This window comes from Cyphellophora attinorum (genome assembly GCF_001299255.1).
Source record: "Cyphellophora attinorum strain CBS 131958 chromosome Unknown Contig7, whole genome shotgun sequence".
Taxonomy (NCBI): Eukaryota; Fungi; Ascomycota; class Eurotiomycetes; order Chaetothyriales; family Cyphellophoraceae; genus Cyphellophora; species Cyphellophora attinorum.
In genome coordinates this window covers 21,734-44,772 of record NW_017253235.1, presented here as the reverse complement: position 1 = coordinate 44,772, position 23,039 = coordinate 21,734, and the positions used below count along the sequence as shown (strand labels likewise).

The following is a 23,039-nucleotide window of genomic DNA, read 5'->3' as shown; positions in this document are numbered from 1 at the left end:
TAACCTCGAATTATCAGAACCTGTTTGCCAGCAAGACGCCGATGCTGGCTCATCAAGGTCGACACCGAACACGAGATACGTGTACAAGTAGATGTAATATACACAGAGATGGACGCATGTGGTCATGAGCAATATTTGGTTTGCTCGCGTCCTGCCGAGGCATGTGTTCTCGTTCTCGTCATCGAAGATCTTGCGGGCATAACGCGGTTGGATGGGAAAGTACAAAAAGCCCTGCGCGGCCCTCTCCCCGATCTTCCCCAAGCCCGTACTGCTCCAGAAGACCCTTCCAGAGCTCGAAAACGCCCGTCGCAGTTGGAGTAGCGGGGCAGAAATAGGTGTGAAGTGAAGTGCATCATTCATTGCAGTCTGGCCTCATTTCTGAAACATTTTGAGATGTCAAACAAAACCTCACCGCCAAAAAATTCCCCGGCGACCTCCTCTTCTACGTTTTCTACCTCTTCCATAACGTCGCCATCTAACGCAGCGTCGCGTCTTTCACAAATCAAAAGACACACTTCAACGCAAGCCAACATGGCTGCAACACAACCCCCGCCAACTCTCTTCGAGGAGAGTAAAGTCTCACAAGCCCCCGAAGATCCTCTGTTCGGCCTCATGGCTGCCTACCGCAAGGACGAGTCGGACAAGAAGGTCGACCTGGGTATTGGTGCATACCGCGACAATGATGCGAAGCCATGGCTCCTACCTGTAGTCAAGAAGGTATGCTAGCACGTCCAATAAAGAATCATTGACTGACACACGCATCTTCGCAGGCTAACGAGGTCTACAACTCACAACTCGAGAGCGGCGAGATCAATAACGAGTACCTGCCCATCGCCGGCCTTGCAGAGTTCACGACTGGCGCGCAGAAGTTGATCCTGGGTCCTGAGTCGCCTGCTATCAAAGAAGGTCGAGTATGTTGTCCTCCTTCACATCTACCCTTCCCGTCCTAACTCCTCGTGTACACACCACTGACAGTGGCTATCAGGTCTGCTCCCTCCAAACCGTGTCCGGCACCGGCGCAGTCCACCTAGGCGGACTCTTTCTCGCCAAATTCCTCAAGCCCCTCCCTGACCTCTACCTCTCGACCCCAACCTGGGCCAACCACAAGCAGATCTTCAGCAATGTCGGCATCAACACCGTCGACTACCCCTACTGGTCCGCCAGCACCAAAGGCCTCGACTTCGACGGCATGCTCTCCTCCCTCAAATCCGCCCCCGAACGCTCCATCATCCTCCTCCACGCCTGCGCTCACAACCCCACTGGTGTCGACCCCACAGAAGAGCAGTGGAAGCAGATCTGCACGGTCATGAAAGAGAAGAAACTGTTCCCCTTCTTCGACTGCGCATACCAGGGCTTCGCTTCAGGCTCGCTCTCGACCGACAACTTCCCCATCCGCCACTTCCTATCCGAGGGCTTCGAGATGGTGATCGCGCAATCCTTCGCTAAGAACTTCGGTCTCTACGGCCAGCGCGCCGGCGCGTTCCACTTCGTCGCTGGGCCCGTCTCGGACGCGAAGGATATCGTCAAGCGCGTCGCCTCCCAACTCGCCATCCTCCAGCGCTCAGAGATCTCAAACCCACCTATCTACGGCGCGCGCATTGCGAGTATCGTCCTCAACGATGAGACACTGTTCAAGGAGTGGGAAGAGGATCTACGCACCATGTCCGGTCGGATCATCGATATGCGGAAGGCGCTGAAGGGTCATCTCGATAAGCTGGGTACGCCGGGCAAGTGGGAGCACATCACGAGTCAGATTGGCATGTTCTCATTTACCGGTTTGAGTGAGAAGCAGGTCATGGAGTTGCGGAGTAAGTGGCATGTGTATTTGACCAAGAATGGACGGATTAGTATGGCTGGGTTGAATACGGGGAATGTCGAATATTTCGCGAAGGCCGTGGATGATGTGGTGAGGAACGTGAAGTGAGGGCGAGACTTCGGATGCTTGTTGCCGATAGCCGAAGTCACGAAGTGATATGAGCTGACGGAGACCTCCCAATGATAATTTGGGTATTGCCGCAAGACAGCGCAAGGAAGGAACCTAGATGGAAGGAACAGAGCGATTCGGAATGACAGGCAGCGACTATTGTCACGGGCTACTGCGCTTTCCAGAGCGAACAATGTACAGCAAGGTGCATGAGCATGAAGTGCTCCTGGATAGATAAAATCGAATCATCCACGCAGTCTGCTTCTTCCGTCCCTGTCTTCACTATGTACACAGTTCGCGGGTAGCAGTGAGGTCACAGTCACCCGGCTTCGATTCTGGTTTCGGACATGATCGCATCGCAGCGGGCCGATTTCCGCCTTCGCCAGCAAGGGGTCATGATGAGTTCAAGGTCAACTTCTGCTTCTACGGGCAATGATAAGGCAAAGACTTGAGTGGTAGCCGGCTACTCGACCTCAAGTCCTCGGAGGGTGGAAGCTATGACTCGTCCGAAGCACGCGCAGTGCAGCGACGAACAAATTTAGACGAGCGACATCGACGCGACACGCCATCCTCTGCATCACTCGCTTGTGGCACATCTACCATACTTTCACAATGGCGAACGACGCTGAGCGGCAACCACTGCTGCAGCCAGCAGCGACACATCCACGAGACGGAGACATCAATGATGTCAACTCGGATTGCACAGTCGAACCGCCAGACACGGCCAGCGCCTGGGCCGAAGCACAGCTATCAACCAAGCTCCCCACTGCAGTGCTGAGCTTCCTCATCACCGGACTCGCCCAATCGGCCGTCGGCGTCCTTCTCCCGGACATTGAAGCTACTACCATCTCAAAAACGGACCTACGGCATTCCTGTTCCCCTGTGCCATCATAGGCTACTTCATTGCTGTCGCACTTCTCGAGCGGCTTCATGTTAAGTTCGGACGACGGGGCATAGCTGTCCTGGGACCGGCGTTGAGGACGTTGAGCGCTGCTATCCTCATCTGTGCTCCCCCATTCCCGGTCTTCCTGTTTGGCAGCTTTATCTTTGGCCTCGGAACTGGCTTCACAGATTCGGGATTGATGGCTTGGGGAAGCGGCGTACCATACGCGAACATGGTCCAAGGCGCCATGCATGGGACTTGGTCCGTCGGCTGCGTGATCGGACCATTGCTTGCTGTTCGTATCTCGCGGAAGTGGCACTGGTATGGCTATTATCGACTGCTGGTAAGTGTGGCTTCTGCCGACCATCCCGCAGACTGTGCTAATATGCGACCAGGGCGTGTGCTACCTTCTCGAGTTGCTCGCTCTGGCAATCGCATTCCGTCGTGATAACGCGACGAGATACGTCGAGCACAAAGCGAAGCCAGAAACTACCGAGTCTGACCAGCCCAAGTACAATCCGCTCCGCTCGAAGCTCCCCTGGCTCTGCGCTCTATACTGGTTCGCCTACTGCAGCATGGAGTCCTGTTACGGCGACTGGATCGTCACTTACACGATCAACGTTCGTCATGTCGAGAGAGAAGTCGCTGCACGGGCTGCCTCGGTCTTCTGGAGCGGAATGTGTATCGGCCGCTTCACCCTGTCGCCAATCACGCAATATATTGGCATCCGGTCTGCTGTGCTGGGATACATTCTCATATCCTTGGCTGCTCAAGCTACTCTGCGGGGTGTCGAGAACACTACAACGTTCTTCATCGTTCTGGCTTTCATAGGAGCTTTCTTTGGTCCAATCTTCCCATCCGGAGTTGTGTTGCTGGGCCAGAAGCTGCCGCTGGAGTTTCATGTGCAGGCTGTCTCTGCTGCTGCGGCGCTAGGTCAGAGTGGAGGCGCCACTGCGCCGCTGCTTGTGGGCTACATCGCTGATGCGTTTGGGATTGGGAGACTGTTGGACGTGGTCATTGTCTTCACGGTTGTCCTCATTGGGCTTTGGATCCTTTTCTGTCGCTCGGCTGTGGACTGAAGGGCGGTGGAAAGCATTGCTGTGGTGTAATACTCACCAGTGTGCAAGCTCTGCCACCAGTCGAGAATGTTAACGTTACCACTGCTTATTACAGGCGACCAGAATCGTCCGGCCTAATGCCCGACCATCATGCCCTGCGAGGCAATTGCCCGGCTTGCCGCGGAGGTCCAACGCTACCGCACTCCCCACCTGCCCACCCACGGCATGTCTCCAAGCGGCGGACATCTCCCTCGATCCCATTGGAATCATACCTTGGCATTCCTTGGTATATGTCTTGGTACCTCTCCTTGCCCAATCAACGCCCTTACAGCACACAACGGGAGTCGAATCAAGCAAATCAACGGCGAGGCCCAAGACTTTTGTGCAGTAAAGCTCTGCAGGTCTTTTTACTGCAACGGCGAAGAGGGGCACGGTTGTCGGGTTCCCGACTACCGCTGCTAGCACTGGCAATGATTGCTAAGGGTCTCGCATAGCTTTGGCCGGCACGTGGGGCAATGAGGTCGTCTCTTCGGAGCAGTTCGTGGAAGATAAGGGTCTCGGAATCTCCTTCTACAGTATACCCTCTTCAACTCACTTTCAAGCACAGCCGGTCTGTTCACAGCATCAAACATGCAAGTCGTCAGTAAGATTGCCGCTCTGGCAGCTCTCGCCGCCACCGTTGATGCTCACTTTATCCAGTCCGTTCTGGTCTTCACACGCCATGGCGACCGCACGTCGAAGTTCTACAAAGGTTACGAAATGACAGCGCTGGGCGCCCAACAAGTCTACCAGTCTGGCCAATTCTATCGCGAGCGTTACTTGACCGACAGCAACACGACCCACGGCCACAGCCACCCAATCCGGGGTATCTCCCGCAGTGAAGCAGTCGCTTCACAGATCTGGGCCTCCGCTCCTGACCAGCACGTCCTCTACCAAACAGCAACGAACTTCCTACAGGGACTCTACCCGCCCATCGACGAAGCAGAGGAACTCAACAACGGCTCGTCCATCACCGGACCCCTTGCCGGCTACCAATACATCCTCATCCACGGCGAAGACGCCTCATCCCCAGACACGATCTGGCTGAAAGGCGACGACGAATGCCCCAACTACGACGCCGCGTCCAAATCCTACAAGCAATCCGCCGAGTATGCCGCCACCCTAGCCTCTTCCGCCGACTTCTACGCCCAATTTATCCCTCAACTCGGCAGCATCATGGCGGACGCCAATGTAAGCTACGCCAAAGCCTACGACGTCTTCGACCTCATCAACGTCGCAGCATCCATAATCGCACCATCGTGAACGCGCCGTTTGACTATGAGGCGTTCTCAGTCAGCGAGGACAACCTCGACCAGCTGCGCTACTATGCCGACGAGTGGGAATGGAACTCCAACTTCAACGCCTCCCAGCCGGATCGCTCGATTGGTGGGAAGGCGCTCGCGGGTGGCATCCTGCGGCAGCTGCAAGCTGTTGTGCAGGGAAAGGGAAAGACGAAGTTCAGTCTCATGGCCGGATCATACGACACGTTCCTTTCATTCTTCGGACTCGCAGACCTGCAGTCCGCGTCGCCTGACTTCATGGGTTTGCCTGCGTACGCGTCGAGTATGGCATTCGAGCTGTTCACCGAGAACTCGGCGGTCTTTGACGAAGAGGATCTGTACGTCCGCTTTCATTTCCGCAATGGCACCGAGTCGGACAAGGAGTTGGAGGCGTATCCGTTGTTCGGTAGCAATACAATGGACATGCCGTGGAGCTACTTTGTGGCGGCGATGGGCGACCGGGCCATTACGACTGTAGCAGATTGGTGTGTGGCTTGCGGGAGCGAGGCTGGGTTTTGCGTTGCGGCGAATGCTACAGCTGATGCGGAGAGTGAGTCGTCTGTGTCTGGGCAAGGTGCCTCTGGGTCTGGTGGGTTGAGTAATGCTGCCGCGGGTGGCATCGGGGCGGCTGTAGCGCTTGCTGTGGTGGGGCTTGTTGGAGCGGCGGTATGGTTGGCCAAGCGCAGGCGTGGTGGACGGGATTTCGGGGTAGCGCCGGCTGGGGACGTGGAGACAAAGAGGGTCAGTCTCAGTGAGTCGGGGAGTGATCGAGGTGTTTGAGTGCACACCTTATGGTGGGGCTCGGGCCACTCCGGTGGCGGTGGGTGGCCTGTTGCATCCTTTGAACGCTGCTAGCTGCTATGGTCAGTGTGCTCGGGGTTGGGGGCTAGGGTCAGGCCGGGCTAGGAAGGGTCAGGGAATGTGGTCGAATTCGGCTCATGACTGTCTTCGAGGGGAACGGGATGGGCGCATTGGAGACAGGACTTCAGAAAGAAGTGGCTCGGCTTCATTGTGGTTTGAGGCTGCTGCGATAATCCAGTCCTCTACATCTTACAGAAGACGTCGAAGCCTGTCCGAGCGCGGTCTGAACACCGACAGGACGGGGAGGGCTCTGCCGTGCTTCCGGCGAGGTAGACGGGTTCCTGAGGTGTCAATGTAGTCGCTGATGTAGTATGGTCTATCCAGTGTAAGACTTCCTTGTTCGCTGCCTCTGCCCACCATCGCTACACTCCTCTCGTCCAGCCTATCGTTCTGCAACTTCCCTCTCAACAGCCTCCGCCATCTCTCCCAAAGTCCCAAACCGCCAATCCGCGACAACGTCCACTCCTTCCTCCAAATTCCCCATCACAGCTCCCGGCCGCTCGATCCAGCAACTCCTGATCCCCGCATCCCTCGCGGGGTAGTGGTCGTGAAACTGGCTTTGCGCGGTCTGCAGCACGCCTTCGCGGCTGACGCTAAATTTGTCTGCTACTTGGGATAGCATGTAGGTGAAGTTGGCGGGGGAGGGTTTGTAGGACCCGATGTCTTGGGCTGTGAGGATGAGGTCGAAGGGGATGCCTGACAAAGGTCCGGCGTTGGTTTTGGAGAAAGAGTTCCGGTCAACGTTGGAAAGAATGACGAGTTTGTAGTGCTTCGAGAGGGTGTGGAGGGCGGCGACGGTGTCGGAGAAGGCGGGCCAGGTGCCAATTGAGTTGCCGAAGGTTGTGGCGGCGGAGGAATCGGCGGGCGAAGGAACGGAGAGGTCGGAGAGGATGAGTGGGTGGATGGTGGCGAGGAGTTCGTTGTACGGCATGGATGGGGTGAGTGCTTGTTGGGCGGCTTCGTGTTTGTGATATACCTCGAGGAGGTGGCGGCGGGAGAAGGTGTGGTCGGTAGGAAGGGAGGGGGCGAGGGCGGAGAGGACGCCGGTCTCCCAGTCGATGAGCGTGCCGTAGACGTCGAAGGTCAGGACTTTGAAGTCTGTGAGCTTGAGTTGTGTCATTGTAGCTTTCGTGGAGGATGGTAAGGGGTTGGTGTGGTGGTCGGTGTGGCTGGCTGAGAGTCTCCGGTACGAGTCGACGTTTGGTTGCGATGATTATGGAAGGGGTGTCTTAAAGGTAGATGATCTTCTGGTTGGGGCGTCACCGACCACCGGGTCATCTATAGGAAGGGCACACCGTATCTAGCCGCTACACGCGCCTTTGCTGCTCGGTTGATCAACGTCGAAGATTCTGGTTCTTCACAGACAATGTTTGATAGCAGAGATTGGAAGCTAGCCCGGGCCGGTCGATGGCCTTGCCAGCCTAGAATCTACCGAATGCGTTTAGGGCTTGCATGTGGCATAGGACTGTTGGAAACTGGCGCGAGACAGTGTGATTGTCTTAATGGTTCGTAAACACCCAGGAGGTGTAGACCTTCAGTATCCTGTTGGTGTGTTCGACGTGAAATTTTTGGTGAGGCCAGGAGCCCCGCCGCCCTTGGTCGTCCTTGGCATAGGAAACTCTGAATTCCGCTTCTGGCTCGGGCGGCAGGCCGACAGCTACACCATCCATCGTATGAATTGATTCAAGAATTACCCTTTGCATTCGAGCTCTCGATCTCTTCGAAGGAGAAGATCGCGGACCACCTTCAAGGTAACTTGTCAGAAAAGAACCCCGTCAATCTTGTACGTGCCACATCTTAGGTCACGAATTGTTACATAAAGCACTCCGGGTGTAGAGGTTCAAGCCTCCACATGGCCTGAGTTGAGTTCTACTTACGTCAGGTGTGCCGAACTGGCCCAAGGCCACTTTAGGGCGGGCCGGGCGGCGTCGGACCAGCCCTGGACAAAGGTGGGCATAGGTATGGCGGAGGAGGATTGAACACCTAACCTCCCCGCCAGTTCTACGAGCGCTTCGCGCAGCTCATCTGCCCCGCGCAGCTCATCTGCCCCGCGCAGCTCATCTGCCCCGCCCAGATCCAAATCTCCTGTCCTCCGATCTGCCCGAAGTATCTCCAAACTCCGCGCAACGACGACATTCACATTCGCGAGTTCGTCATCCTCGGTCCTCCGTTGCGATGGGTTTGATGCAACTCCCGCTCCGCTCCCATTTCCGCCATTACTCCGCTGCAAGAATGGGTCAACGATGCCATCGCGAAAGACCTTCATCAGCTTTGTCCGGGAATTGATGAGACCTTCTATCATTCTTTTCTTCTCGGCTGGCTCCGCGCGCATCGAGAGAAGCAGAGCTAAGCCAAAGACGCCCGCAGCGCGCGTGAGCTGGGATGTTGAGTCGAGTGTGAGGGCGAGAATTGGGGCAAGGAGGGTAGATTGAGGTACCAGAAGGGATGTCGCTGCAGAGTCCGGCGTGGCTGGTTGGGCCTGTGGAAATTGGGATTCGGGAGAGGAGACGTGGCGCAGAAGCTCGACGCAGAACAACCCTGCTTCAAATCGTATCGTAGCACTGCGACTCGTGGCGGCGAGCGCTGTTATTGCTGTTGTTAGCGCAGCGAGGACATTTAGATCAGCAAGGTTTTGCGGTTTTGAAGGCCAAGAGGCTTTCAACAGAAGTCGTGCGAGGGAGATGGACCCGCGCTGGACAGCCTGTACGTGTCTCGTGGTTGCACGAGATGGTGTAGATAGGACGCTAGGTGGATGGGCTCTTGCGTCTGAAGTAGCGCGTCCAAGTCGTGCACTAATGTGGTCGAGCATGTGGGCGTCACGCAATGATATCTGGCCTTGCGGATTAAGAGCCACGCGAGCTGCGAGCTCGATGGCGGGAAGCAGGATTGCGGCGTCTGTGTTGGCATCGTATATTTGAGAGATCTTGTCTGGCAGGCTCTTGCAGCGTCTCAGAGTCTCCATCATGCGGATTGAACTATCGGAGCCGTTGGCCATCAATACGAGCGCTGCGGCTAGGCGGTAGGAGTGAGCTGGAGCTGGAGCTGGATCGGTTTGTTCAAGCTCTGTAAGCAGCATTCGATACACGGCTCTGTTTCTGAAAAATAGATCGCCAAATACCTGTGGATGAGCTGACACATCGTAGATCATGCGCATGAATGCTTCTTGCAACTGGTGCGAGTCCTCAATGCCGTCTATTACATTCTGTAGCACTGACCGTAGCGTAAGCAGCACCCAAGGCGATTCGGCCAGAAGTTCCAATTGGCCCGAGGCGACACGCAACGCTATCTGTACCATGGCCTTCCCGCAGTCTTTGTCAGCTGCGCAAATGTACTCGACTGCGTTGCAGAGGTCCATGAAGAAGCTCCTGATATGATCGATTGTCTCGTCATCAACGGCTCCGGCAAACATCACCCGTACCGGAACTTTGCTGGCCATGTCGCATAACTTGGCAAGAAGGCTCAGTTGGGTCGCTGGAAGATTTTCGCGGATGTCAAGCAAGACCTGGAGCGCTGGAGTCCGCCTGACTGCTACATCTCCGTTGTAAGTCAATATCGAGCCCAGCTCAAGCTCAGTGGCGGTCAAGTCTGTAAAGTCCTGCCCTTCCTCGTCCTTAGCCAGGATATCGTATCCTGTGCATACATTGTATAAGGCAGGCACAAGCAGGTCAACACATCTCTTCTGCAGAGTCATCAGCTTCAAAGCTCTGATGGTGCCTTTCCACAGCAGATACGAGCGGTTGACATTGTTATCCGCGCAGACATTGGCAATGATTCTGAGTGCAGACCGCGTGACATTGTCGTTCTTGCCCCAGAAAGGGTCCACAGTCGACAGTGCCGCAACTTCCAAAACGCAGCGATAATTCTCTGCACAGCCATTGTCCCAGATTTGTCCAGCGGCAACTCGCTGCCCGAATTCGATCCGCAAATAAGGGTGAAGCCTCGTTGCTTCCGCGGCGATTTCGAGCGCAGCCTCGAGCGAAGGATTGCGCGTCTGTAGGTCGTTGTATAGACGTCTTTCGAGTTCCACGACGGGCGCAGCTCTGTCGTCTCTACTTAGCTTGTCCGGTCTGATGTCAACGCTGCCATGGTCGAAGTCGTGCGCTTGCGGAAGCTCCGCAAGTCGATCACCGAGGTACTGGCACGCAGCAATCCTTTGGCCGGAGTCATCTCGACCATCGTGCATCGCTCCCAGTCCGGCCCGCATGGGCCAGTGACGCCGAGGAAGGAAGCCAGGGACTTCGTGACGATTTCATAGCGGAGCAGTAGTTCTCGACAGGGACTTCACCAGAATGTCGTCCTTGGCGCGATGTGGAGTCCTCCATGCGGCATCAGGCTCAGAGGGCAGTCGTTGCCGACAACCCCACTGTACGTCGCGGCTTCCTTTGCTGTTCTTACGACGTACATATCTAGACGCCGCCCCAGTTGCAGCTTCTTTATCTGGCACCGCATGCGACAGTCGAAGTTTGTCGTCTGTCTGAGGCATGACGTTCGATGTGACGCCGAAACTGAATGCGCCGGAAGCGGGCGGAGACAAGCGACCCTGGCGGTCCACGACTCCACAAAAGGAGCACCGCATGATTTTCTCCTTGTCATGAGCTACCTCACGATCCTGTGCATCTACATCCCGGATCTTGTCAGATGTCAACACGCCGAAGCTTGATTGTAGTTCGCGACGCAATATGTGGAATCCACTGTATTCGGTCGGCTCTTATTTCGCCAACAAGTATCAGCGCGCTTTTCTGATAACGTATGCGACGCTCCTGGGTTTTATCGGCGCTGTCAGTCTGCTGTTGATTCACGCTCACCACTACCTGGAGCAGCCGTCTTGCGGCGACGAGCACAATGGGCCAAAGTCGCTTAATTGCTATTTCGCTGGCATCACGCTGTCGATCTCCAAAGAGCTGATCATGTTCAGCCTGATCATCCTCGGCTTCGTTTTGCCCCATGCGACTCACATCCTTCGTTGGATGGCGTTCTGGCTATTCTCAGCAGAAGCTGGCCGTTGGTAGTACAGATATGCGTCGCGGTCTGGCAACACAAGAAGTCTATCGCCGTCGGTACGGTGTGGGCTGTTGTTTTTGTGGTTGCGAAGCTGGCCAACGACGCCGGTCTGATGATACTGGAAGGTTTCGTGACTCAAGCCGCCAATATGACTGTGCCGAGTACTGGAGAAGGCATTTCGTGGAGTCCGGCCGAGCCGTTGTGAACCTGGGATCCTCAGCGAATGACAAACCAAAGTTACGGTCATGCAGCGTCTTCAAATATCCTCCAATGTTCACGGCAGACACTACTGCGTACCTCGACCATATTCTCTGGTCGCGCACGAGTGACTTTGATGATGCACAGAGATTTGGGTGTGTCTAGGGAACATCACGTCCGCACGGGTTACTGAGGGCACCCCATTCTTGGCATGGGAAGCTCACAAACTCACAACCCTCTGCAACTTCCCCAAGCGGCAATTGCTCTTACTTGGCGCGGACGATTTTCTTGCCTATATACGAGGGGTGCACCTCGCAGTCACTTTATTGCGCACGCCTTCACAAATCCTGGATGAGGCTACAGTAAGCCTTCAGGTTCTGGCTTGTCCCCTGAGGCCAGCCGACTATTTCGTCCTCGGCGCGGATCATCTCCATGCAATGCGGTTTCCAGCATCAAAAGCTGGCCGTGCAGTGCTACTCAATCACCATTGCTGCGGTCAGCTGTCACCGGGATTCACAGTGGTCAACTCAGCTTCGCGTGCCAATGATTTAGCCACACGGTCAATCTTGGTACGGGTGCGAAGAAACGTCGCAGGACACGAGTGATGTCCCCAACGGTCGCGATGTCACTCCTCGACCGCAATATTCGATCCTGCAATCGATCCCAAACATCCCGGGATATTTGTTTGTCTGGTAGCGACACCACCGTTGCAATCCAGAGCAGGCAATCTGCGTTTCTCGAGTCCTTCCATAAGTGTTCGGCTTCTAGGATTTCAAGAGCACGCTGGTGTGACTTCCTCCACACATCTGCGCCTGGATGGTCCCCGAGACGTGTGAGATCGTCCGCAAGGCATATCAGAGCCAGGAATAAAGTCCTCTCAAGATCGGTCAAGGTGTCGGGTATCCGTCGTCTCCACGCCGGACTCATTGTTGCAGCATCTGTCCAGAAACCACTCAGCCATGTCTGAAAATCAGACAAAACGACAATCATGTCTGACGATACAGACCCGCAATCGACTAGCGCTTGAACGCCGTCTGGCATCGCCGTCGTGCAGCCTTGGGCTGATAAGCTGGTTCTGTCCGTCCAATTATCTGGGTTCGAGGCCCAATGCTGGATCTGCGAACCGCTACATACGCTGAGCTTCGTGGTGGCCATGACATGAAGTACAACCTCGCGCAATACCCACCCGAGTGAGTCATATGTGGATCCGACTTCGCTGAGTCCGCCACGCAGCTTGATAAGCGTTTCCAAGCCGCGCAAGTGCGCCATAGCATACTCGAGAAGACCAAGATGGCTGTCCACCGGAATAGCACAACAGATGCTGTGAATCAGGACATCATCGACATTCCCTTCTGCCACCCGCTGGGCGACGAGTCTCAAGAAACGTACTCGCATCTTGTCAATCAACAGCCAAGGACCGCTTCCGGGGTCTTTTGCCGACGGCAGAGCACTGAGACGGTAGAGTGCCAGGCTTATGAGAAAGAGTTCGTCTTGGTACGCTCTTGGTAGCAATATTCGGCCGTACAGCAAAGTCTGCTGCTTGGATAGACCGAGCACAATACCGTCACTTGGGAGCATCATGGTCACCCCTAAAACGTCAGCGTCCGGCATACCACGGAAATCGAACATACACTGATGACACGCAGTCAGAGCGTGTCTCTCAATCATGCTCCGCGGCGTCGGCACATTCGGAGGCCTCGCCAGTCGAATTTCCAGTTGCCGCGGACCCGTTTCGATACGGACGACATCTTTGCGCACGGCTCCTGTCTCGCGATTGTCCTCAGACGATTCATTGTTCTCGTCTGTTGTCCTTGCTTTGGCAGCCTGTCTGCCACGCACCACAGCATTTCCCTTTTCTCGCCGCCTGTCTCTGCCGATCTGTGCGGCGTGAGAGTTAATGACTCGGCGGTTGTTGGAGTCTGGAGGGCCGTGGCCGGGTGACTCGAGCCAGACAAACCGCATTTGTCCTTATCAAACTGCACATCCTCCAGGCGACGGCGAGTCGAGGTGTGGTATCATGGTACTTGAGTATCTAAGCACGGCTACGTCCTTGGTCTAATGTCCACGTGCTGTCCGTCTTTAGTCATGAGAGCCAGGACAAGGCGATCGTTGCTGTCAGGCCAGACCCACCTCCACATACCACGATCATTGCGTTGAAGCCAAAACAACCTCCACATACTACATTGGGCAGGGGGTGACCTTGGCGTACCATTGGTTTGGGACCAACTCGAGGGGAATTGCTTTGACAGGATTGTTCGCGAGTAGCTCGGTCTCGAAATGGATAAATTCAAGAGAGGTATTGATGCGAGACGCTAGACGTGCGATTGCGACAATGACTGTGCAGACGAAGGCAAGTACCAGTTTCCCGACGGTAAGGACGAGCTCAGCCTGTATCATCTCTTGTCTGGGCCCAGCCAAGCGCAGCCGCCAACAAGGCTGATCCGATCGGACATGTGTTTCAGGCGTGGAAATGCACCAAGAGCAACGGTCATGAGTTGGGAAGCGCCGTAGTGCAAGGGCTTTTCCAGACCGAACAGCAAGCAGATACGGTGGAGGCGTGGATGTGGTAATCTTTGTCATCATGGAAGTTCTCACCACAAGGCGGAACCACCAAACTTGGCAGGTCCAGACTTGTCCGTCTGTGGACGCAGATGCCCGCTGAGCTGTCGATATCGTCTCGAAGCGTGGTGGGCGTCTCCCACGGGGTGGAAAAGAAGACCAGTTTCCGCTGTACCTCACTCGAGGTATGCAGGCAGCATGTGTGGAGTGGGCTATACCTTTCCAAGCATAGTTCTGTGCCTAGGCGCTTACCCAAGATGGAAGCACAAACTCGAGCTCGCATTGGCCCATCTGACTGCCAGCGGCCTCTCCGTAGACATTGAATCGAGACATGTTGTCATTGTGATGCATATGTCAGCGAGCAATTCCAGTTCAGTGATCGTGGCGTCTTCAAAATGGCACATTGCAACGCTTCAGTCTGGATGACAAAGACACCCTTTCGCGCCTACATGCGACGTTGCGGCGAGTTGGCACGTGGGGACTAGCCCTTCCAGGACCGACGCTGAGCTTTGCACTTAGCAGCCTGAATGCCAGCGCGCGTTTGATATGGCTTAGACGGCCACATAGTCCTGGTAAGAATCGCCGATATCCATGAACAGATGCCGCACCGGACATCCTCGGCATTGCTCGGACGTGCTCGAAGGTCGAAATCGGTGGGCAGATAGGCCACGATCGATCAAGGCGTGGCGCTGGCAAATACTGCCCACTTGAACCAGTTGCAGGACAGTAATAAACGATTTCTGGCCACTTTGATGAAGATGAAAGCAGAGTTGGGACGAGTCTCGTCTACTTCGGGTGGTCTCAGGCAATCGACTCCGTGAGGCAGGAAGAGACATCCGGTGCGACCAGGAAATAAGCTACAATGTCCGAGATATCGACGAGTGACGTTAACATTTGCAACACGACGTTCCACATGTTCTTGAGCATACAACGCGCCAAATGGAGCGGCATTGGCATCATCGAGTTGTCACGTCAACAACGCGTCATTGATGCGGATGAGCGAGTGTCTGGCCGGCTGGTCGCGCGAATATAAGATGCGATGAAGGCAAGCCGTCAGCTGTCTTTCTGAGGTAGGCTGTTCATGAAGCGATTGATCTCATCCCCAGCGATTCGATTGCCATTATCTCCCCCTTCCCGGTCTACGTTTGCAGCCATTCCACACGTAACAAGATCCCGCCGATCAGCCAGCAATATGTCGAACCCCAACGAGCCCAAGGTTGACGCAACCACCAATTTCCCCAAGCACAATAGCGACACGCCGGGAGAGGAATTCGAAGTTCGGCAAACCTCATCGTCCGAGGATTACACTCCCGACCCATCCAAATCAATCAAGCTCTCCCCTGCGCGGCAAGCTCTGATCGACGACATCATTGCGCTGTATTCATGTGAGCCCACGGTCGAGCGCGTGAAGCGATATACCCCAGACTGTGTGTACGATGATCAGTTCGTCTATGCCAATGATCGATATAAGATGGCTGGGCAGTGGTTTGCGCTGCCGAAGCTGTTCAAGGCCAGCAAGAATGAGAGATATGAAATCGTGAAGAATGATCGGGACCTGATCCAATTCAAGGTGAGTCTGCATAAGCGAGATGCCGGGCGACCACTGACATCTTGCAGAACGAACAGTCATGGACATTCAAGATCATCCCAAAGACCGCCACGATCAATGCTCTCGTTAGTCTGAGCCTCGATCCCGGCACAGTTGATTCGGACTTCATCCAGGTGAAGTACCACAAAGACCAGGCCAACGACAAGGACTACTCACATGAAGGTGTCGGCTTCAGTTTCAAGAAGTGGCAGGCAGACCAGGTGGCCAAAAATATGGACAGCAAGGAGGTCGAGCAATTCATCGGAGATAAGGATGCTGCGAAGAGGCCGGTGAAGAAGTACGGAAGTGGAACAGGTGATGCGCCGGTGAAGGATATGTAATCTGTCGTCGTTGAGAGCAAGCTATTGGGGCCTCATGTTCGTTGTTGTGCGCCGGCGTAGCGGCTGGCCTGATTCAGGTAGAGCCTAAAGTCGTTTGTTCAGTTCGTACGCCCTCACAACCGTACGTCTAATGTGCCTGTTGTTTCTTCACAGCCTGACGGCCACTTGCGGTATGCTTTCCGCTCATCAACATAGCCGTGAGAAGGAGCCCGAGCGTCTGGCATGATCGAAGGTCGCTGGCGCTGACCCGATGCGGCCGTTCCAGGAGATAAGCTATTCATATCGCCAATATCCGGCGGATGTTGCGCGTTTGTGCCATTGTCAGATCTGGAAACAACCTATCCCATGTTCGAGCTTACCAGGCCGAAACGCGGTTAACGGGAAAGCTCGACGTGTTGATGCACGTCGCAAGGCCGTCCAAGGTTAGCTGAGGGGAACTGAGGGGACTATTCCTGAAATAGCCGAGGTGGAACGAGATCATTTATTACGGCTGGAGGCGCCTTCGACAACTATCAGAATGCTGCATAAAACTCGGTAATTAACACAAGAGAGTCAAGATGTCGTTCCAAACAGATCTATTCATCAATGGAAAGGTAGTAGAGCATGACCACGTAGGAACCATGGCTGACTTGGCAGTACGTGAAATCCGCCAAGGGTGAGACGATCACGATCATCAACCCGAACGACGATACCGTGGTATCGAACAAGATTCAGGTCGCCGGCGAGCAGGATGTCGACAATGCCGTCAAAGCGGCCAAGGCGGCCTTCCCAGCATGGAAGGTGACATCCGGGGCGAAGCGTGCGGCCATGATGCTGAAGTTCGCTGATCTCCTCGAAAAGAACGTCGACCGTCTGGCACACCTGGAGTCCAGCGCCATGGGCCAGCCAATCTCGGTCGCGAAGAAATTCATTCTTGGTCCTGCTGCCGTCTGGAGATACTATGCTGGATACGCTGGTAAAATCGCGGGCGAAAGCTACCCCCCAGACGAGGATGGGCAGTATAAGATCGTGCAGTATGAACCACTCGGTGTGTGTGCCGGCATTTGTGCGTGGAATGGCTCTCACATCCTGGCTGCGTGGAAGCTGGCTCCAGCGTTGGCCGTTGGGAACGTGTGCATCCTGAAGAGCTCGGAAAAATCGCCTATTGCCCTGGCGCAATACGGCGAGCTGCTGAACGAAGCAGGATTCCCGCCAGGTGTGGTCAACATAGTTGCAGGCGCTGGCCCAACGGGAGCTCTTCTCGCCAGCCATATGGACATTGCAAAGATTGCCCTGACCGGATCTGCTACTGCAGGCCGAGCGGTGCAAGTCGCGGCAGCCAAGTCGAATCTGAAGCGCGTGACGCTCGAGCTTGGCGGCAAGTCCCCGGCTGTCATCTTCGACGATGCCGATATTGGCAACGCGGTCTTTCACACCAGCGAAGGCTTCCTGCGTAATTCGGGACAGATCTGCAATGCCTCGAGTCGAGTATTAGTCCAGGAGGGTATCGCGCCGGAGTACATCAAGACCGTCAAGACCGCCTTCGAGAAAGCAGCCGAGGCAATGGGAGACCAATCGCTGGCTGAGACGAAGTTCGGGCCATTGGCTGATAAGAAGCAATTCGACCGGGTCATGGGATTCCTGGACGATGCGAAGAAACAAGGCATCGAAGTCTTGACTGGCGGTGGGCGAAAGGGCGAGAAGGGAACCTTCGTAGAGCCACAGTCCTGCTCAACCCAGACCTAAAGAGCAATGTCTACACCGGTGAGTGCGCCGCCCCAACCTTTGCCCGTTACTGACGAGCTGCAGACGAGATTTTCGGTCCTGTTGTCAGCGTTCGCACATTCAAGACGGAGGAAGAGGCTATCCAGCTTGCGAACGATACGACTTATGGCCTAGGAAGTAAGTATAAGCACCCACTGAACCAGCAGACAAAGCTAATCCACAATAGCGACCATCTATACATCAGACATGCCTCGTGCACTTCGCGTTGCTAGCTCGATAGAAGCAGGGACGGTCTCGATCAACTCCGCTTTCGCAACATCGGTGCAGACGCCATTCGGAGGCTGGAAAGCGTCCGGGTACGGACGAGAATCTGGTGTTGAGGGACTGAAGACATATTGGTGAGTACGCAATAACGGAGCGCTACGACGCGATTCGTGGCTAAGACGCTGGTGCTGACGCGATTCTAGTCAAGCAAAGACAATCCACATCAACATGACGCTGCCGGCGAAGAAATGAGCAGCCATAAAGCGCGTCGGCGAGTTTGAGGACATGTCAAAAAAATGCGGAACCACTCAAAAGTGACAGGAGCTTTGTCAGGAAAGGGCGTAGGATTTAGTAGTGCTTAAACCCGCCCCGCCAGCAGCACTTTGCCCACCTGCGAAGCTCGATTCTCTCTCGCACACCACTTCGTTGTACTCTACATGATGCAAGCACCATTGAATCTGCCTCTTGTAATCCTGACTGTGTTCTGAGATCGGTCTACCTCCGCAAGAGCGCAATTTCCCGACTGACCTAGCGTCACCATGAGGACGATGTCACGCTCGCCTCGACGATGACTCAAAATGCATCCCGCACGCCCTTCTCTTTCCCTTTTCTTTTCTTCTTGCTACTCTGGTCAGGCTCGTCGTCACACTGACACAGCAGAGCTTATCGAGCAGCAGATACACTCGCAATGGCTATCCCTCTCCAGCCACAGCCCACGACCGACGTCGAACGCATGACTGACATCATCGTCGATGCCTTCGCCGCCATACCTCTGCTATACACATTCGTCGTTGAGATCGATGCGCTTCCGCCTCCCTATCCGTCCTCAGCTATCGATCGAGTCCGTCGTCGTGCCTTTTACGAGCAAGGCATAGCGAGTCTCATGAAAGACGGCGCTGTGGCTGTACAGGCTGGCAATTGGTCCGCAGTTGCGATCTGGGAGCCTCCTGGCTTTGCTGGCAAGCCTTTCACCAACGCCGGCTTCGCAGGCCCGCTGCGAACGGAATGGCGGGCTCGAGTAGCTGCCGCAAAGAAGAAGCATCTTGGAGACAAGCCCTTCTGGCACTTGGCATTCCTTGCCCGGAATCCCGATATTGATAGCATACCGGGCGCCATCTCTGCACTCATACGGCCTTATGTGGAAAGAGCAGTGGCAGACGGCGTACCTGCATGGCTCGAGGCTATCGATACAAGAGGTGTTGAGATTTACGAACACTTTGGGTTTAAGCTGGTAGACCATGTGGTGGTTGGGAAAGGCACACACAGCGCGACGGGCTGGCCTGAGGATGGCGGCGAAGGTGTTTCGGGATACTGCATGATCCGCGAGCCATAAAACGCACCATGGTCCGTTTACAGCGTCTTCAATGTGAACCATACCGCAGCAAAACGGAAAGGACTGCCCATGCGTTGTGCAAGGCAACCGCTTTACGGTCTGGTGGCCAATCTGGACAGATCTTGGCCTTCGAGGACAGCATTGCGCGGCTCATGACCACTACAGATACCTGAACAAGTTGCCAGCCTCGAATTCAGTAAACTCCCGATCGTCCAGAACTTTGATGTCATGTCGACCCCGCGCTCCTCCAAATTCTGTTGCATATATATTCCGGCTAGCTCACTGACTCCCAGGTCCTTACGGTACACATCAAGGTGAACGCTTTGCCTCCAAAATGGCCGACACGCATCTATCACATCAGAATGGCCGTGTCGCCGGACCCAAGCATGTCGTCATCGTTGGCGGCTCCCTCGCGGGCCTTTTCACAGGCGTGGCTCTCAAAACGATCGGCATCAACACAACCATCCTGGAACGGAACCCGAACAAATTGCTCGACAATCAAGGTGCCGGCATTGTGGCAGGAGGAGATACAATGGCGTTTTTCGAGAAGTACAATCGCTGTCCTCGAGACGTGGCCATCCAATCGCAGAAGCGACTGTACCTGGACCCAAATGGCAACATCGTGCACGAAGAAGTAATGAAGCAGACCATGACCAGTTGGGATCTCGTATATTATCTGCTGCGAGCAAACTACGACAATGTCGAAAGCGGATATCTGCAAGGCAAGAAGCCAACGTCATGGGCAAAGGACACCGATGGAACTGTCGATTATCGTTATGGATGCACTGTGACGGGCTATGCTATGCAGGCCGGAAAGGTCAAGGTCGCTTACACACGCGAGGGAAAGGAAGAGGCGGTGTCAGGCGATCTCCTCATCGGCGCCGACGGGCCTTCCTCGACGATCCGCAAGATCCTCCATCCCGAAGTTCATCGAGACTACTGTGGCTACGTCGTGATCCGTGGCACAGTCCCCGAGAATGAGGCTTCTCCTGAGTCCAAGGCTGCCTTCATAGAGCGCTTCACCTTCTATCACGGGCCTGGTGTGCAGAATCTCACATACACCATCCCGGGCATCAATGGCGCTACCGAGGTAGGTAAGCGGCTGCTCAACTTTGTCTGGTACACCAACTTTCCAGAAGGCAACGACGAGCTCGAAAAGCTCATGACTGACAAAGATGGGAAACGACGGCGGATCACCATTCCTCCAGGTATGATGACTGACGAAGCTTGGGAGATGGTGAAGGTTCGTGGCCGGAACAGGCTTCCTCCACAAATGGCCGAGATGGTCCAGAAGTCACGAAACCCTTTCGTACAAGCAATAACGGATGTGATTGCGCCTACGAGCGTGCATGAGAATGGCAAGGTGATCCTGATCGGTGATGCTTTGGCGGGCTTCCGCCCACACACTGTCAGTAGCACGAGCCAGGCTGCATTCGATGTATTGATGCTGGTCGAGGTGCTGGAAGGACGAATGGACATGGCTGAGTTCGAAAGACGGACAGTCGAATACGCGAGGAAAGTAAGCGAGATGGGAAAGTTCATCGGAGACCGCAGTCAGTATGAAGAAAGGTCCCTAAAGGAGTATGTCGAGGACCGAAACATGATGAGCACCCCGAGAAACAAGCTCGAATTCCCGCCGTGGACACAAGTGAGGTGAAAGATCTATTGCCACAGCTTCCCATGGCTCTCAAACTCAGTCTCCACCCAATCCCACAGCTCATCCGCATTGGCGACATTATTTATCAGCGGCCGCCCGACATGCACACTGCACACTGGATAATACACCACACCGGACTGCGGGCCTTTGTTGCCTGCGCCATCCCGGTCCGCAACCGCAGCCCACAGCTGACCTCGTGCGCCGTTGCTTACGCTCTGTCCCGCCAACGCGATGCCGGTCCTGTATATTACTTTCATCAACCAGTTCGAATTGCCGACACTGTGTCTGCCAAATCCGTCTTAACGCCACCGGGATGTACTGCCACGCATGTCAGCTGCGGATACCTCTGCGACAGAGCTTTGGTGAACAGGACATTGGCGAGCTTGCTGTGTCCATATCGCTCCCAAGTCCCTCTGTTCGGCATTGTTGTCTTTGCTTCAGATGGCAGGAAGCCGGCAGTGGGTGCGAGCTGCTCCTGGGCAATGGAAGTTAGGTTGACGATGCGGACGTCAGCACCAGGCAGATCCGACGTTTTGAGCAACAACGGCATCAGCAATTTCGTCAGCAGCGCATGACCCATGTGGTTCGTCCCGAAGTGTATCTCATATCCTTCCACCGTCAAACCCTCCGGCACGGCCATGATGCCACCGTTATTCATCAGCACGTCCATTCTGTCGTTCTCGGTGAGCACAGTCTTTGCAGCAGCTGCGACAGAAGCGAAGGATGCGAGGTCGAGCTGCAGGAACGAGATGTGGGCGTGTGAATGTTCAGTCTTGAGTTGCTCGATGACAGCGAGCGACTTAGACTTATTTCTGGCTGCAAGAATGACATTGGCGCCATGTCTGGCGAGTTGCCGAACGGATTCGAGCCCGAGACCGCTGCTGCCGCCAGTGATGAGGATGGTCTTTCCCGAAAGGTCTGGGATTTCGCGATCCGGGTCGAATGTAGCGCTTCCCCACATTGTTGATGCGTTTGCTCACGCACCGCAACTGGGCGAGATCTGTGTGGAAATGGATCGAGTTTTAAGACAAGCTCGATCGGTGCTGCGAAGTCGTCGAAACTTGATTTGCTTGCAGCCATTTGTGCATCCTTCGATAACTTGTTCATTATATACTACATTGTCGTGAATACAAGAACTCATTGCGGCCCCGAGATGCTGAATCGCCGGCACTACAATCGCTCCGCTCGACGCAGGTACAGTGTTGTGGCGCGGTTGGCGAGGCTTGTTGGTACTACGGCCGAAAGCTTCATTGGATCTGGTTGGCCGGCCTTCCGTTGGGGCATGATCGGTCCAAGTATCTCAAGGCTGCCGTTTATCTTGAGCCTTTGATCAAGCACAAGGAGTTGTCACTGATCGCAAAGCGACCCAAAAGCACACAAATTACCTAAGTATGTAAAAGAAGTGAAACCCGCGCTGGAGGTTCTTGCCCCGGATCCGTTTATACATTCGTGTTCTTGGCGCGACTGCCTACCCGTTGTTCTTACGTGAGCAGGTACCTGCTGTACTGCTGCGATCGTCACTTCCATATAGACATGCCGGCCGCTCTCTTGCGCATCTCCTATGGTTCTACAGACTGCGTGCGTCTGGTCTCGTCTTCTCAGAAGCGCAACGCTATACTAGGCCAAATGGTCTACCCGCGGCACGCATCCTGATCGCGCGACCGTTCTAGCCGTTCTAGCAAACCATGTACTTTGCTGCCAGTCTCGGCCTTCCTTGACAGCTCTGACGAATCTTAACATGTTGAGGATGCGCGGAAAGAATCGCACAGCAACGTTAGTGCATATACGCGTCCGATGGTGCGTGTAGTGGTGCCGAAGCCGCGAAGCACTCCGCCGTGCTCGACCAGAAGCGGCCATAGCGACGAGACATCAGGCTCGCGCGAAATGCATGATAGGTGTTCGAAGTTCAGCGACTCGGCATAAGTATGCATGAAAATTGATTTGCTAGCAGAGAGAAACAGCAATCGACTCGATGCTGTCGTTCTTCAACGTCGGACGCAGTCGAAACTGAAGCAAGCTGACACGGTTCAAGCGCAAGAAAGGTCGCTCGGAAAAGTGGTACTGGGATGACCCTGTCAGTATGGCACCGCCGGTCACAATAATCGTGCGTTGGTCACAAGCGTCAAGCTTCAAACGAGATGAGCCGGCCCTTGACGGATTGCAGCTTGAAAATTCGACAGCGGGACCGACATCCATTGTATCTGACACGATCGATCAACGCTCCAGAACTGCCAGACACGTGAACAACTTGAATGGAACTCGGCAGCTTTCACTCACGTGGATCCGGGCATACGGTGCACGCACTGCAGCGGGACCTCAGTCATGTAGAGAGCAAAGCGTCACGACCAG

General features: G+C 55.0%; 12 protein-coding genes across 12 annotated transcripts; 8 read left to right on the top strand and 4 right to left on the bottom strand.

Moving 5' to 3' along the window:
- Positions 1–531: 531 nt before the first annotated feature.
- AB675_9475 (Aspartate aminotransferase, cytoplasmic) lies at positions 532–1,924 on the top strand (the record flags this gene model as incomplete). Its single annotated transcript, XM_018150011.1, has 3 exons — positions 532–717; positions 771–911; positions 986–1,924. The coding sequence occupies 3 exons, from the start codon at positions 532–534 to the stop codon at positions 1,922–1,924; spliced, it is 1,266 nt and encodes a 421-aa protein (XP_018002557.1).
- A 612-nt stretch (positions 1,925–2,536) lies between these two features.
- On the top strand, positions 2,537–3,886 carry AB675_9474 (Bypass of stop codon protein 6; the record flags this gene model as incomplete). The annotated part of the gene is made up of 3 exons (XM_018150010.1): positions 2,537–2,734; positions 2,848–3,150; positions 3,203–3,886. The coding sequence occupies 3 exons, from the start codon at positions 2,537–2,539 to the stop codon at positions 3,884–3,886; spliced, it is 1,185 nt and encodes a 394-aa protein (XP_018002560.1).
- Positions 3,887–4,495: 609 nt separating this feature from the next.
- Positions 4,496–5,964, top strand: AB675_9473 (uncharacterized protein; the record flags this gene model as incomplete). The annotated part of the gene is made up of 2 exons (XM_018150009.1): positions 4,496–5,137; positions 5,188–5,964. 2 exons carry the CDS (start codon positions 4,496–4,498, stop codon positions 5,962–5,964), a joined length of 1,419 nt encoding a protein of 472 aa, XP_018002227.1.
- A 463-nt stretch (positions 5,965–6,427) lies between these two features.
- On the bottom strand, positions 6,428–7,165 carry AB675_9472 (uncharacterized protein; the record flags this gene model as incomplete). The annotated part of the gene is made up of 1 exon (XM_018150008.1): positions 6,428–7,165. The coding sequence occupies one exon, from the start codon at positions 7,163–7,165 to the stop codon at positions 6,428–6,430; it is 738 nt and encodes a 245-aa protein (XP_018002284.1).
- Positions 7,166–7,918: 753 nt separating this feature from the next.
- On the bottom strand, positions 7,919–10,228 carry AB675_9471 (uncharacterized protein; the record flags this gene model as incomplete). The annotated part of the gene is made up of 1 exon (XM_018150007.1): positions 7,919–10,228. The coding sequence occupies one exon, from the start codon at positions 10,226–10,228 to the stop codon at positions 7,919–7,921; it is 2,310 nt and encodes a 769-aa protein (XP_018002333.1).
- A 496-nt stretch (positions 10,229–10,724) lies between these two features.
- AB675_9470 (uncharacterized protein) lies at positions 10,725–11,251 on the top strand (the record flags this gene model as incomplete). The annotated part of the gene is made up of 2 exons (XM_018150006.1): positions 10,725–11,007; positions 11,055–11,251. The coding sequence occupies 2 exons, from the start codon at positions 10,725–10,727 to the stop codon at positions 11,249–11,251; spliced, it is 480 nt and encodes a 159-aa protein (XP_018002405.1).
- A 515-nt stretch (positions 11,252–11,766) lies between these two features.
- AB675_9469 (uncharacterized protein) lies at positions 11,767–13,206 on the bottom strand (the record flags this gene model as incomplete). Its single annotated transcript, XM_018150004.1, has 1 exon — positions 11,767–13,206. The coding sequence occupies one exon, from the start codon at positions 13,204–13,206 to the stop codon at positions 11,767–11,769; it is 1,440 nt and encodes a 479-aa protein (XP_018002500.1).
- A 1,789-nt stretch (positions 13,207–14,995) lies between these two features.
- AB675_9468 (uncharacterized protein) lies at positions 14,996–15,732 on the top strand (the record flags this gene model as incomplete). Its single annotated transcript, XM_018150003.1, has 2 exons — positions 14,996–15,373; positions 15,421–15,732. The coding sequence occupies 2 exons, from the start codon at positions 14,996–14,998 to the stop codon at positions 15,730–15,732; spliced, it is 690 nt and encodes a 229-aa protein (XP_018002577.1).
- Positions 15,733–16,289: 557 nt separating this feature from the next.
- On the top strand, positions 16,290–17,952 carry AB675_9467 (Aldehyde dehydrogenase; the record flags this gene model as incomplete). Its single annotated transcript, XM_018150002.1, has 6 exons — positions 16,290–16,325; positions 16,369–17,424; positions 17,460–17,475; positions 17,521–17,613; positions 17,663–17,834; positions 17,904–17,952. The coding sequence occupies 6 exons, from the start codon at positions 16,290–16,292 to the stop codon at positions 17,950–17,952; spliced, it is 1,422 nt and encodes a 473-aa protein (XP_018002447.1).
- A 436-nt stretch (positions 17,953–18,388) lies between these two features.
- Positions 18,389–19,033, top strand: AB675_9466 (uncharacterized protein; the record flags this gene model as incomplete). Its single annotated transcript, XM_018150001.1, has 1 exon — positions 18,389–19,033. One exon carries the CDS (start codon positions 18,389–18,391, stop codon positions 19,031–19,033), a length of 645 nt encoding a protein of 214 aa, XP_018002367.1.
- Positions 19,034–19,367: 334 nt separating this feature from the next.
- On the top strand, positions 19,368–20,690 carry AB675_9465 (2,6-dihydroxypyridine 3-monooxygenase; the record flags this gene model as incomplete). Its single annotated transcript, XM_018150000.1, has 1 exon — positions 19,368–20,690. One exon carries the CDS (start codon positions 19,368–19,370, stop codon positions 20,688–20,690), a length of 1,323 nt encoding a protein of 440 aa, XP_018002528.1.
- Positions 20,691–20,946: 256 nt separating this feature from the next.
- AB675_9464 (putative oxido) lies at positions 20,947–21,651 on the bottom strand (the record flags this gene model as incomplete). The annotated part of the gene is made up of 1 exon (XM_018149999.1): positions 20,947–21,651. One exon carries the CDS (start codon positions 21,649–21,651, stop codon positions 20,947–20,949), a length of 705 nt encoding a protein of 234 aa, XP_018002473.1.
- Positions 21,652–23,039: the final 1,388 nt, after the last annotated feature.